At 39.2% G+C, this 14,080-nt stretch overlaps 1 protein-coding gene across 1 annotated transcript in view; it reads left to right on the top strand.

Moving 5' to 3' along the window:
- phc2b (polyhomeotic homolog 2b (Drosophila)) overlaps positions 1 to 14,080 on the top strand; it is a 39,661-nt gene that overhangs the window by 23,366 nt on the left and 2,215 nt on the right. The window contains exons 8-14 of the mRNA XM_062416178.1: positions 3,277 to 3,590; positions 5,100 to 5,367; positions 10,718 to 10,929; positions 12,064 to 12,193; positions 12,599 to 12,704; positions 12,820 to 12,934; positions 13,740 to 14,064. Of these exons, the coding sequence (XP_062272162.1) occupies positions 3,277 to 3,590; positions 5,100 to 5,367; positions 10,718 to 10,929; positions 12,064 to 12,193; positions 12,599 to 12,704; positions 12,820 to 12,934; positions 13,740 to 14,064 (1,470 nt within the window). The remainder of the gene's footprint in view (positions 1 to 3,276; positions 3,591 to 5,099; positions 5,368 to 10,717; positions 10,930 to 12,063; positions 12,194 to 12,598; positions 12,705 to 12,819; positions 12,935 to 13,739; positions 14,065 to 14,080) is intronic.

The following is a 14,080-nucleotide window of genomic DNA, read 5'->3' as shown; positions in this document are numbered from 1 at the left end:
GTTCCAGTGTGTCTCACTATGTGAAAAAGAAAACAGTTTTTTAGCGGATCCTGTAGCATTAAAGAGGCTAATGACATGCAAACTCTGCTGGATAGAAACATCTATATTTTCCACAGCAGGGTACAGACTGCGGTTAGTGCCTCACAGGGAAACTTTGAAACCAGATGGAGCCTATCCCACACAAAACATCATGAAAAGAACAGGGGGTGAGGAGGAGGGTGGGGGCAAGGGGGATTTGAGACAAACACTTATGTACTTGGCAGTTTTCCATTCTTGGATTTATTGGAAGTGGGGGTTATTACCATTAGCAAGCACACCTCCATGTTCACACGGCTTATACAGGAGCTACTGCACAGTGCTTCTGTGCAGGAGTAACTCATTTTATGTTTGGGTTAGGGTAATAAGAACGACTCAATTAGTTGTTACTGATTTCCTGGTAGAGTTGTTAGAGATGAAGGAAGCAGCAGAGGGCCCGGGACCTTCTGACTCACCATTAACTTTATGAAGAGTGTCACAGACAGTTGGCTCTGCATACTCGTTCCTGAGGCATTGCTAATATTAGACTAGCCTCAGGCTACTTCCACTGAACACTCTCCCACTCACACATGCTCCCACAATACAAGATTAATGTGCTGTGTCTTGGGCTTCGGGGTAAGTTATGGGCTTAGGATGTCTTTTTACCCACAACATCACTGACAGGTGGTGACAGGCCATTTTTAAACGATTTATGAGTAATGGTAAGGCCGAAACTGTAACAGCATGCCTCTCTGCGCACCTTTCAACAAGCTCTTAATATTACATCCTGTCAACAAGGGGCACACAGGTGAAGGGAGCGCTACAAAACAAGCTGTTTTGTGCAAACGTCTACATTTTTCACTGTTTAAGAGCCTGAGGTGCAGTGTTCATGATGTACACTGAGTCCGGACAGTTGTGAGCATGTGTGAAATAAATAATAAACCAGTTTCTTAATGAGTCAAAGAAGATATTTCTGAATTACCTCATAGAAATAATATAAGACGACCTCTCAGGGCTCTTCCAGGCAAACTATGAGCCAATATCCTCAAGTATAAAAGCTGATTTACACTGATTGAATCTGATCCCCTTCTTGAGCCTTAGTTCTAGGATAAGTTGAGTTTAGATGAATATGCTCCCCGTCTACTTTACCTTTTTTAGAAACTTGCCTATAGAGATGAGTGAAAATCAATTCAGGGAGTGGGACAAATGGATCTCCAGATTTGTTTGGCAAGGCCGGAAACCAAGGATTAAGTATGCCACCCTTCAACTCGGCAAGGAAAGTGGAGGGTTGGGTCTCCCTTTTCTAAGGAATTATTATTATGCTGCACAAATAGCTCCCCTTCTATACTGGTGTAATGAAACATATATAGCTAGGTGGAAGGAGCTGGAGTCCAATCTGTCAAATCAGTTCCCCATCCAAGCTGTAATGGCGGATAAGGGTCTAATGTGTCACTTGGAAAAGTTGGGGAACCCCTGGTTGTCCCACACACTTCAATTCTGGCAGAAGGTAATTAATACTTGTGAGATACATAGAATGTTGAGAATCTTCAGATGGTTTGCTTATGACTCAGATTTTATTCCCAACAGACAAGACTCTAGCTTTAAATCATGGACAATGTATGGTCTCACAACACTCCTTTCACTTACTCAAAGAAACAGTGTGCACAGCTTTGAGACCTTGCGGGACAAACATGGCTTGGCACAGAACGAATTTCATAGATACCTGCAATTACGATCATATATTGATCATGGATGTAAATTGACTGACCTTTCAGATGTTGAATCAGAATTTTATCACATTCTGAAAAATGCCATGACCATGACCCCTTCTAACTCCATTTCAAAACTGTACACAGCTCTTTCCCATGCCAATAATAATAACACTCTATACATTAAAGGTAAATGGGAAAGGGAATCGGGGATTGAGATTTCTGAGGAGGCGTGGGGCAAGATCTGGTCCTTCCAGTGGACAACATCCAGCTCCATGAGCTGGAGAGAGCATTACTGGAAGAATATTATTAGATATTTCAAGACACCGTATCAGGACAGGTATAAAGGTGCACACATGCCATGCTGGAGACAATGTGGCTCGACTGTTACTAACCATTATTGTATCTTCTGGGAGTGTCCCAAGTTAAATGTTTTCTGGAAGGGTATCCAGGCTTCCTTAAGCACGGTCTTTAACACTCAAATACCTCTGAGTTTTGATGTTCTGTACCTGGGTCTTGTCTCTTTTTTGGAACGTAGGAGCGAGATAAAGCTGCTGCAATTACTCCTGGTGGCAAGTAAGAAAACAATTACAAGGAAATGGTTAAGCCCGATTCAGCGTACCCTGGATGATTGGATTGGAATTACTCTAGAGATATTTAGGATGGAAAAATTGACCTATCAATTAAGAATCCAAAAGGACAAATTTTACCAAATTTGGAACAACTGGATTTTATTCATAACGAGAGCAGCCTTTATTTGATCTCACTGGTAACATTGTTTTGTAATTTACGTATTTAATTTCTGACTGGTTATTGATGATTATTTTTATGACAGCAGCAGCAGGCGACCACCCTGGTTTCTGTACATAGTTGTTGTAGATAGATGTAAACTGTTCTACCTTTAATTAAGTTGTATCAGAGTTCTCTCTGAGTGAACATGTGAGCCCCATCTGGCTCTGTTTATCCTGGGCAAATTGTCAGTACTGTCCTTAAGAGGATAATGTGTATCCACTGATGTTACTCTATCACTATTGCTGTGAAATTTAAAGTTATTAGAGTAGAGTGGGCACTACAAAGGACAAGCAAAATCTGATCCACGATCCATGACTATACTTTCTTTGGACTCGTATGCCTGGATGGCCGGTGATGTGCTTTTTCTGGACTCAAAACAAACAAAACTGGAAGGACATTAGTTTTTATTTCTACTAATGTTGCTATGCTGGTGTATTTACCTGTCCGCTCCAAATAAAGATACAATTTAAAAAAAATAATAATATAAGACTGTGGTATGCAATTTTAACTGTGCAGTCTCCAATTGTTAGTTTTCTTACTCATTAGTCTGATGTTTAATCAAAACTGTATCCATAGGCCCAAGGTGTGATGTCTTCAAATTGCTTGTTTTGTCCGTTCAACAGATATTCAACTAACAATGACTTACTAATTCAAAGGCTTTAATTTAAAGGTATTGACTTGCAAGTAGTCACTGGCTGCTGAATTTGGGATACATAGTTATCTGAATTAATAATAATTGGTGGTGTTGATCTTGTTGCAGCGTACACTCAGATCCAGCCACACTCCCTGGTTCAGCAGCACAAGCAGCAGCAGCAGCAGCAGCAGTTTGTGGTCCATCAGAGCCAAAGTTCCCAAAGGACCCCAGGCCAGCTGCTGCAGACAGCATCCATTCAGCCATCACAGCACCCCGTCCCTGTGTTGCCCAAACCTGCCCCACACCAACCCTCGACGCCAAGCCAACAGGCCACCATCTTCCACTCCACCATCAGCCCCCACGCACTCCACTCCTCCCTAAATAATGCCAAAGCCCAGCCCGTCCAGCTCACTGCCATCAACCTACAAATACAACCAACAGTAAGTACCATTTAGTTGAATCAATCTGTCGCCAGCACAAAATAAAAGGGATACAACCATTAGTAAGTCTAAAAAGGAGATCTAATGTCGTTGTTAACGCAGGCGGGGAGATGCACTTTGTCCTTCAGCACAGTTATAGGCTGTTGTGACACATTTGACAATGTTTGGACAGGTAGCTCCTCAAAATGCCCTGCGTAACATGATACTATTAGTTTGTTTTGTAAGGAAAAACTGCAGGAACACGTGAATTTAACATCCTGTTTGTGAAGACAAATATTGGTGCTACAAAGGCATATGAAGGTGCAGTACCATGGTGCCAGTCTTCCAGGGAAGTAGTTGTAAGTTCAAAGCAAAAATTATGTGTTTGGAAATAGTTTGCTTTGTTTCGAACCTTCACACAGGCAAATAACAGTCCGAAATATCAAGCCCAAGTTATTTTCTCAATTAATTGATTAATCTATTTGCATCCGTGGAATGTAACTACTGTAAATGCATTTAATCAAGTACTGCACAATTTTAGGGTACTTGTCCCTTACTAAGTATTGTCATTTTATGCTACTTTCTATATTTTCAGAAGGAAATATATATAGTTATAGTTAACTACTTTTTAGATCAATATTTTATACAGTAAACATATGATCACTTTATAAAATCACTATAAAATAGCATTGTTATAGATTAGACTAACCATCAGTATAAATTGTAAAGATAAGCTCGACCATGACAACCTTAAAATGTTGCTTTCATGTACATGTTGATAAATCAGTATTTATATTTTAATATTTATGATAAATATGACATTTTTAAATGAGGACAGTGAATTCACATCATTTTTTAGGTCCCATGGTGATGTCTTCAGAAGTCGTTTTGTCTGATCAACAGTCCAAAATCATTTTCAGTTTAGTATTATACATTGCACAAAAAAGCTTTAGATCTTCATGCTTCTGTTAGAAGCTGCAACCAGCAGATGTTCAGTAGTTTTGCTTAAAAAAATGATTAAAACAATTATTCAATTATCAAAACAGTTGCTGATTAATCGATGAAGTCTATTGACTAATTGCTGCAGCTCTGTACCTTTCCCACACCAGAGGAAGGCCCATCTCTAACAGTAATCTATCATACATCTTCCATTGTGGGTGTTTTCAGAATCTCCCAATGGATGTGATCCATTTCTTTCCTCAATTTGATTCTAATGGGACGTGGCTTTCTGTCCTACTTCACATACTGACGTCTTTTTTTTTAAAGCTGTAACTAACAAAACAAAAACTGATACTCCGACGACACCCACAGTATCAGTTTGTATTCCAAGACATACATGTTAAAAAAAACACAGGGGTCTTCTGAGTTTGTGATTCCTACTGTAATATTTTCCCAATGGTGTGATATTTTCCAAGTCAAATGTTTTGAGTCACTGACATTCAAGGACTAACAGTCCTTTTATTTGGGTTTTCATTACTGTCTCAGATATCATTTCTCACACTTTCCTTTTGTTCCTTATTCACATCTAAGGCCTCTCGACTGGTTCAGGACAGTAAAGATAAGCCAACCTCGCTGGTGGTGAGAGAGACTTGTCCAACACCAGCCACACAGCAGCAGCAGCAGCAGCATCAACAGCAGCAGCAGCAGCAGCAGCATCAACAGCAGCAGCAGCAGCAGCAGCAGCAACAACAGCAGCAGCAGCAACAACAACCTGCAACATCACAATCGCCATCACAACCTGCCAAGCCTGTCGAACAGCCCAAGGTTGACCCAGTCACACCAGCTGTTCAGCCACAAGGTAATGATTCAGCATGATTTTCTAAGCTGCTAAATTACCCTTTGGGGAGCGCTCAAACATTTTGGTAAATTAACTGTTAAACCAATTAGCCACTGGGACAGGAAGACTGCTAGCCGTTTAAAAACCTTGTTAAGTGTTTACGGCTCCAGTATGCAGCTTTTGACACCGAAAATGTTTCATTGTATCTGCCCTGCTCTCTTGAGGTAGACAGTTGTTTCAATCTGTAATGGAAGAGACGGACAATCAATGCTGATGTTTGTTCATATTTGAGTGCATGTTGTGTCAGAAGCACCTTGAGCTTCACAGTTCTGGCTCTTACTTCTTTGTAGTTATCTTTGTGATATCCCTGTGCTGTGTTAATTATATTGGGGACATTTTGGCACCCTACTTCCTGTGGAGGTGTGTAGTATTAGCTTGGTCGGCCATACAGGGACATCACATACTATGTCCACACACCATTTACATACAGGAAAGAAAAAGTTATAAACTTATCACATCTTGCTGTCTGCAGCCCTTTCCACGCGTGTGTTAACAAAACCTGAACAATATCGAGCAATAACTACCACAGTGTTAAGCTGAAGCCAATGTGGAAGTACCTTAAAGTGTAATACCACAGACGGCCACTAGATACTGTCTTGAAAGAAATCTGTGGCTCCTATAGACTCCCATTCAAAAAGCATCAACTTCTCTCTAGAAATACTGAGTCACTATGGTCTCAATCGCTAAATTTCGTCTTTCTGATAAGTGTGCTGGTGGTCATTTTGGAAGTCATTGCTCCAAAGATTTGAAGACTTACCGTAGCTTTGATGTCTGCCATGTGGATATTAATTTGAGTTTGATGTTACTTGATTATGATACCTGCACCGACCGTAAGCAACAACTCTGGGCTTCAAACCCGCTTTAATGCAAACCAATGGATGGTGTCACAGCTCGCTACATACATCTTTACACCTCACATTAAGAGAAGATTAACAGGTTTACATCATGGCTGTTCTGCAGGATTGAATCAGATTGTACAAGCATACCTTGTAAACTGTAAAAACAATGAATTACAGTACATGGCTACAAAATATCCTGCCTTTTAAAAGTGTTTCCTTTTTTTTTTAACCTTTAACTAAAATAACATTATGAGTCATTTGCAAAGAGCAAGTAGGGAGGACTTTACCATATTCTTTAGTGTCACTTGAAAAACATACACGGCTGTGGATATAATCAATGGTTTTCTACTTACAGAGTAGTATTTGTCCATTAGACAATGTCCGACTTATATGGTCAATACCTTCAGACTCTGTAAGAGGTAGTGTGTCATCATATAACAGCGAAACTCTTCCTGCTGAGCCGTAGCTATTTTGGTATAGTTTATAAATGCTGACATGGATCAGTTTCTATAGTAACATTCCTCCTAAATGGTTGGAAATAGTGCTAATGGTGTGTTTCTTGTAAAATGAAACATTCTGTAAAGCCACAAATGGCTGTTTAAGGGCAGTGATTTGGGTGTGATGTGCAGCGGGGGTGCTCCGTTCACCACCAGAGCAGGAAACTATTTTGGTAATCCACTGACCGCAGAGGCTGATGAAGATATTCCTGAAGTTTTCTGCTTTTTTCTCCTTTTTTTCACTGTAGAAATATTAAACATTTAAGAAAAAAAGCCTTCAGGCAAAAGTTGTTCTTCAGTCAAAGTGATTTATTGATATCACAAACCAGCTCCCAGCCACACAGATTTTCACTACTTTTATTTAGGTTTTGATATACTTTTTTGCTTTCAGAGAATCTGTTTGTTGTCTTTTTAAGTATTAATGTACTTGGATAAACTGTGTAGAGGGAATGTGTTAATACCACTCTAAACACACATTAGTTTCTAGTTCACAATTTATTATAATTGAGAGACTTTGGTCAGATTTGCTTTCAACGTGAAAACCAGGGCTGCAGCTACAAGTGAGGACTCTGAGGTCATGTCCTGTCTTCTCTCTCTGTGTGTTTGGGGTTTTCTGAATTTTAAAAAATATACCCTCCTGGTTAAATCATCAGTGCAGAAGATTAACAACTTTGTGAGAAAATATGCTGCATTTTGGTGAGAAATGTACACACATAAAATATAAAAATCTGTTGTGTGGATGCCACTAATGGCTATTGGAAGATAAAGATTACAGCATCCAGAAAACTTATTTTACAGTTTGCAGTTTTTAAAATATTTACTTTAAAGGTGCAGTGTGTAGAATTTAGTGTAACAGACTTGGAAGAAATGAGGTATAATATTCATGATTATGTTTTACTTTGTGTAAAATCACCTGAAAATAAAAATCATTGTGTTTTTGTAACCTTATAATGAGCCCTTTTTATAGCTACATAGGGAGCGGGTCCTCTTCAATGGAGTTCACCATGTTGCACTGCCATGTTTCTACAGTACATTTCTTATTTTTCGTGAGTTTTGAAGCCATCGTAGGCTCTCTTACACAGCTAGAAGCCCCACTGTACCTTTTTAAAATGTACTTTAAAGTTTGGTAACTATGGCCCAGTGTCTTTTTTACAACTGCGATGACGTAGTGTTTTGAATTTGTAACCGCTCTGATTCGCACCTCTGACTCACTTCTCCACGACAGCAACAGCTGCTGAAACTGAATCTGAGTAATCATTTAAATGGACAGAACTGAAACTTAGTGCAAATAATTAAAACATGTGGCTATAAACACAAACCGGTTACATTATCCAGCAGACCTCTATGTTACTTTGTTAGACCATTAACTATAAAATCAAATAAAACAATTTATAAACTTGGGAGAAACATTTTTTTGGGACATCAGCGGCTCCTTCGACACAACTCTATGAATGTTTTATTGTCCAATCCCAGTATTATACTGATACTGTAGCTGCTACAAGGATTGCTGCTAAACAAAATTTCATTGTATCTCGCTGTGCGATGACAATAAAGCTTCTTATCTTCTTATCTTCTCATTTTTAAATTTGGTATATTTGGTAAATGTTATTTTGCATCAGTAAATAAACTAATAAAAGTATTTCTTCACCATAACGTGGTTTTGTATTTGAAGATTTTAAACCAGTACATTTTGACCTTATTGGGAACAGACTAAGTTAAATAATGACAAATAATAAATTAGGAAACAAGAAAAAAAAGAGGAAAAATTCTAGCTTAATAAAACAATTTGTTGCACTTTTTGGTATGTGGTTACATTTTTATCTCAGGGGGTGAATTGGGGGGCTCAACATCTCTAAAATCTTGGCTACGGCCCTGCTGAAAACCTGAAAACATGGGAGTTGTGTTACTTCTTATTTTGGCACTTCAATGATAGTGATAGTTTTAAAACTTTGGTTACACTGGTTGGGATAAAAGCAGTGATTTTAAAATGATTCACAGGCTGAAACAGGAGGCAGGGTGCGGGATTTAAACATGCTGATGTGGGGACCGAGGAGGACTGAGGAGATAGCTGCTGGGGGAAGAGGGAGGAGGAAGGGAGGCGGATCCTGGTCGCATGAGGCGTTTCATTAACAGACTGTAGTTTAAACCTTCCACTGAATACAGTCCCGAACAACAGCTCGGTGTCTGTCGGATCATTACAACAACAAACACACACCAAAAAACCCGCACATGTTGTCTGCGTGAACAGAGCAGGAAGTTGGCGCGGTAAGGAAACTCTTCTCATTCAGCGCTTTGGTGGCTTCTTTTGTTTTTGTTTTGTTAAGATGACAAAGCATGGCGACTTTTTAATGCGTACTTTCGCTTTGTGGAGGGTTTTTTTTTTTTTTTAGTGAAAAGAGGCGAGGGCGTCCCAGCAATGATGGGTTTTAGTGTTTGTTATTGAGCAGCATTCCGCCTCTGGGTCTCTTCTCATTATGTTGATTTATCGTCGACAAGCAGAAATGATATTTAGATAAGCGGCTGATGAAGATAAAGATCACTGGATACTGGTCTGCATGTAGATAATGTGATCAGTACAGTATGTGTGTGGTTTGCAAACAATAACGATATAAACATGACATAGCCACGTCGTCTGTGCTATAATCTGTAGAAATATGAGGATAAACTATCACTAGCTCTCTGATAACATTAAAACAGATCATATAAATAAAACATTAGCTGTTCGTGCTATTAGTATAATGCATTTCACCAGTTTGATGCTGGTTATCAACTCATATAATTGAATTAATACAAGTAGGTATACAGATTATTGTCAGTGTTTACCTTCCTCATTCCTGGTATTAATATTTTACTGTGGTTTCATTCAAGGCTGCAAATAAGTTATTTCCATTAAAGGTAAATCGGTTGATTATCTTCTTGATATATTGTTTGATCATTACTATTTTTTCAAAAATACTGAAATATGCCCCTCACAAGTTCTTTAAGAAGACTTTTAAGGTCTTTTAATATCTTACTTTGTATGATCAGCAGTTAAAAACACCAGTTTACGTTTATAAAAGAGAAAGAAAAGCAGAAAATAATCACAACTGAGAAGCTGGAACCAGAAAATGTTGAGATTCTTACTTTAAAAATGACTTCAATAATCAATCAATCAACCAGACTTTATTAGTAAAGTATAGCACTTTTCATTCATGGTAATGTAACACAGAGTGCTTTACATGGTAAACAAACAACAACCCCAAAACAAAACAAAAGAAGAAATAAATAAATAATGACTCAATAAAAACAGGAAGAGAAGAAATGATCATCTTTCTAGAGCTTCAACTGACATTTCATATTCATTATCAATAATCTGATGATTGTTGTCTCAATTACATGTTGTTTTGTCTATAGATTGTCACAAATAGGTATTGTATACTTGTTTTGTCCAACCAACAGTCTGAAAACAGTTTCCCATGACATATTACAGGGAAATGAATCATTCCTCACATTTGGGTAGCTTAAACTAGGCTGGCATTGTTCCTGAGAAATGACTCAACAGTTAGTCAAAATAATTGCTGATTCATTTTATGCTTAGAGAATTGGGTCAGCTCTTATTTCAATCAATCTGAACTCATAAGTGACCATCTGGGCATTATATCAATATTATATGGATAACATGATATGAGACCAGATATTGACATATCTTATATTTTGGATATCGTAATATAAGTACAGTAAAGTGATATCATTTTCTGAATATACCAGACTGTTCTAACTGATCTATTGTCTGTTTTTACCTACTTACTCATTATATCCACATTACTTATGATTATTTGTCAAAAATCTCTCTAATTATTTTGTAAAGCACCAATAATCATCCCTTCAATAGTGTCGCAATATCGATATTGAGGTATTTGGTCAGAAATATTGTGGTATTTGATGACCATATCGCCCAACCCTAACAGGATGTTGTTGTATTTATTTCCTGGTCAGGAGGGGGCTCAACAAAGAGGCCGAGCACTGCACCTGGGACCCCACCTCCAGCCATGACCTCAGGAAACGAGAGCGAGGCGCCCACGATAACGGGCAGCACGCCTCAGAACGGAGAGAACAAACCGCCCCAGGCCATCGTCAAGCCCCAGGTCCTCACGCATGTCATCGAAGGCTTCGTCATCCAGGAGGGGGCAGAGCCGTTCCCAGTGTGTGTAAGTACCCCGATCTCCGCTTTACTGGCGGCGAGACATAATAAACAAGCCTGAACCACCACAGTCTCCAGTGTACACGCCTGCAGGGAGCTGTCAGCGAGCAAACACAAAGCCTCTGTCTAGCTGTAGTGACAGCTCACAGCTTCTGTTTGATTCAGCCATTAATTAATGTGAAAGAATACAGATGGATGAACGTGTTTCAGCGTAATGAGCTTCACAGTGCAGTTCTCAGTTATCTCAAAGCACAAGAATCCTTAATCTATACATCATCTCACCTATAATTGATGTTATTATATTTTATATTGTTAACAGTGTATCTGTATGCATGTGTATGACACCTGTATCACCCATCTTTATTATAACAAAAACAAGGCAAAAAATGTCACACTGAACATTTTGAGGTGGAAGGTAATGAGCTTGTTGTCATTTTAAGACTTTGGGCTCACTGCCTCCTACTGGACGTATGCTGTAAATGCACAGTTCATTTACATACAAATAAAACATGGTAAACGTGAGAGAATGCAGTATCTACATTACAAGGATGTTGATGTGGTATTTTCAACTTAAAGCTTTAATTTACTGCTGCTTTTATTTTTGATTACTCCATTGTTTATATGATATATGATTGATCAACACTGTGCAGGATTTTTTGGTTCTTTCTATGAAATTATTTAAAAAGGTGAAAAAAATACTTATTGCAGGTTCAAACAGCCAAAGGTGTATATTCAGATTGCTGTTTTCTCCAAACCGCAGTCCAATATACACTTATTTATACACATTTAAAATGATATCAACAGGGAAAAGTAGAAACTTCTCATATTCAAAAAACTGAAAACAGCAAGTTTTAGCTTCATACTTTACTTCAGAAATAGCAATGAACAACCAAAAATAGTCATCAGTCAGATAATAGATACAGCACTATGTTAATCCATTCATACACCCTCATTTCATCTCATCAATACTGCAGTAACGTGTGTAGCAAAAGGAGATTGATCATTAGCAACTGGTCAGAGGGACACTGCTGGTCTGTCAGGATGAACACATGCAGAGAAGTCTTTACGCTTCATGTTGCTGTTGTGAGCGTGTGACATTTCCTTTTGGTACATTTGTAAATATTTTCTACCTTTACGACAGGTGGAGCGTCTGCCCATTCTGATCGACAGCCCAAAGAAGCTGGATCATCAGCTCTCATCTGACCCCGACAAAACCCCAGTCAGCAATGCGGCAAACTCTGACTCGGAGCCTGAGGACATGAACCAGCCAGGTAAAAAAAAAAAAAAGAAGAAGGAAAGATTAGACAAGTACATCAGGTCTTGTAGCACTTTGCTGGAAGTCAAAAACACCGAAAACTTCATTCAGTCATTTTAAATTAGACTGACACACAATGGTTGATGGGTGTTTGTGACAAAGAATGAAGTTAAGAAATATTGTGAAGTTGTGAATGTTACCAACACGCTGAGTGTCAACCATCTCCATCTGGAGTAGAAGTAGAAATGTCACTTTACGTGATGTATAGCTGTATTTGACACCTTACTTTAATTTATACAAAAGTATTGAATATGCTCATGATTAAATATATATTTATAATTCTGTTTGATAATCACAGACAGTTTAAGGCTTTTCAAAGAGCGAATATTGTACTTACATCTGATATTTTTGCTGTTCACAGAAAAAGAGCAAGAGCCCAAGCTGACGTGTGAATACTGCGGCTGGGTCGACTTCGCCTACACGTTCAAGGGCTCTAAAAGATTCTGCTCCATGGTTTGTGCGAAGAGGCAAGTCACCTTTTTAGTTTACAATTTTTTTAAAGATCCTCTTAAGATGATTTTTAAACAATTGATGCTTCTCCATATATGAAAAAGAAAAGCTCTTATGGACCTTTCTGAACAGGTACAATGTGGGCTGTACGAAGCGGATAGGCCTTTTCCGTCCAGAGAGGAGTAAACCAACAAATCGTTGGCGCAGAAGATCGCAGGGCCGCTCGAATATAGAAGCTAAGAAGCAGGTACAGAGTCATGCGCACTTCTTCACTGTTGTAAAGTTCCTCATCAACACTTTTACTTTCATCAGATACTGCTGCCAATGCACATTTTATACCCTTCACGCCTCGTGCTTCTTAATGAACTAAAGCATTGTTTGTGTCAGTGCTGGATTATCTCCCTCTGTCTTTGAAGGGTCATTAAGTACTTTATGATCTTTGTCAACCTTTATTGGTGAGTGGAGGTAATGGGAAAGCATTAGTAGAGATTTTCTGCCTCCTGAACAAGTTATTTAGACATCAAAAGCAACTTGGTTTGTAGTTTTTTTTGACACTCATCCAAGTCTTTGACATACTTCTTTACAATAGAGGCAAGTACTTTGGATAACTAAAGAATTAAAGCATAAATTTTACCAAAATGTCGAGCAAAGAGATAATATATCACAATACTTAATGCAGAAAATATCACTTTTTTTTGGCTCAAGTCTTTTTATAGCCAGAATATCTTGAGTTATGTCCTGTGGATGGGGCGATGAACATCCATTGGGGGGTGCTTTTGTCTCACATTTGGACCCATAAGGGAGCATTATAATCCAAAGGGCTCAGCACCTGACAAAGTAATCTTCCAGACATTGGTATCGATCCAACAAACCTATCAACTGGCTGCAGGTATATTACAGTCATTTGAAGCTTTTGTACAGCATAAATCTTACTTATTACCCCTTAAATCTTTGCTGCTATTCTCACAATGTCCCAGCAGTGTTTAACTGATGAACCATTCATTTCTCAAATTATGAGCCTTGACGTCATACCTAAAAATGTCCCTTTCCAGAAGCTGTCCCCTTCACCGCAGCAGCCCCAGGGGGGTTCTGTATCCTCACCGCATCCGTCGCAGCCCAGTCAGGAGGAGTCGAGCGCATGTTCGGACATGTCCAGCTACGAGGAGCCACCGTCTCCTCTCTCTGCCGCCAGCTCGGGACCCCTGGCTCCTGCCCCGGCCCCAGCTCAGGTCTCCGTCCATCGGCAGCCGAGCAGGGCCTCGGACCAGGAGGGCTGTGCTGGCAGAGACACACCTTCGCTCTGTCAGCATTTCTTACCAAACGATCCCGCCAAGTGGAATGTGGAAGAGGTGTACGAGTTCATCTGTTCACTGCCAGGTCAGAAAACAGAGAC

Source organism: Scomber scombrus, chromosome 3 (genome assembly GCF_963691925.1).
Source record: "Scomber scombrus chromosome 3, fScoSco1.1, whole genome shotgun sequence".
NCBI classification, from domain to species: Eukaryota; Metazoa; Chordata; class Actinopteri; order Scombriformes; family Scombridae; genus Scomber; species Scomber scombrus.
The sequence above is the reverse complement of the archived record's forward strand: the minus strand, read 5'-3'. Positions and strand labels throughout refer to the sequence as shown.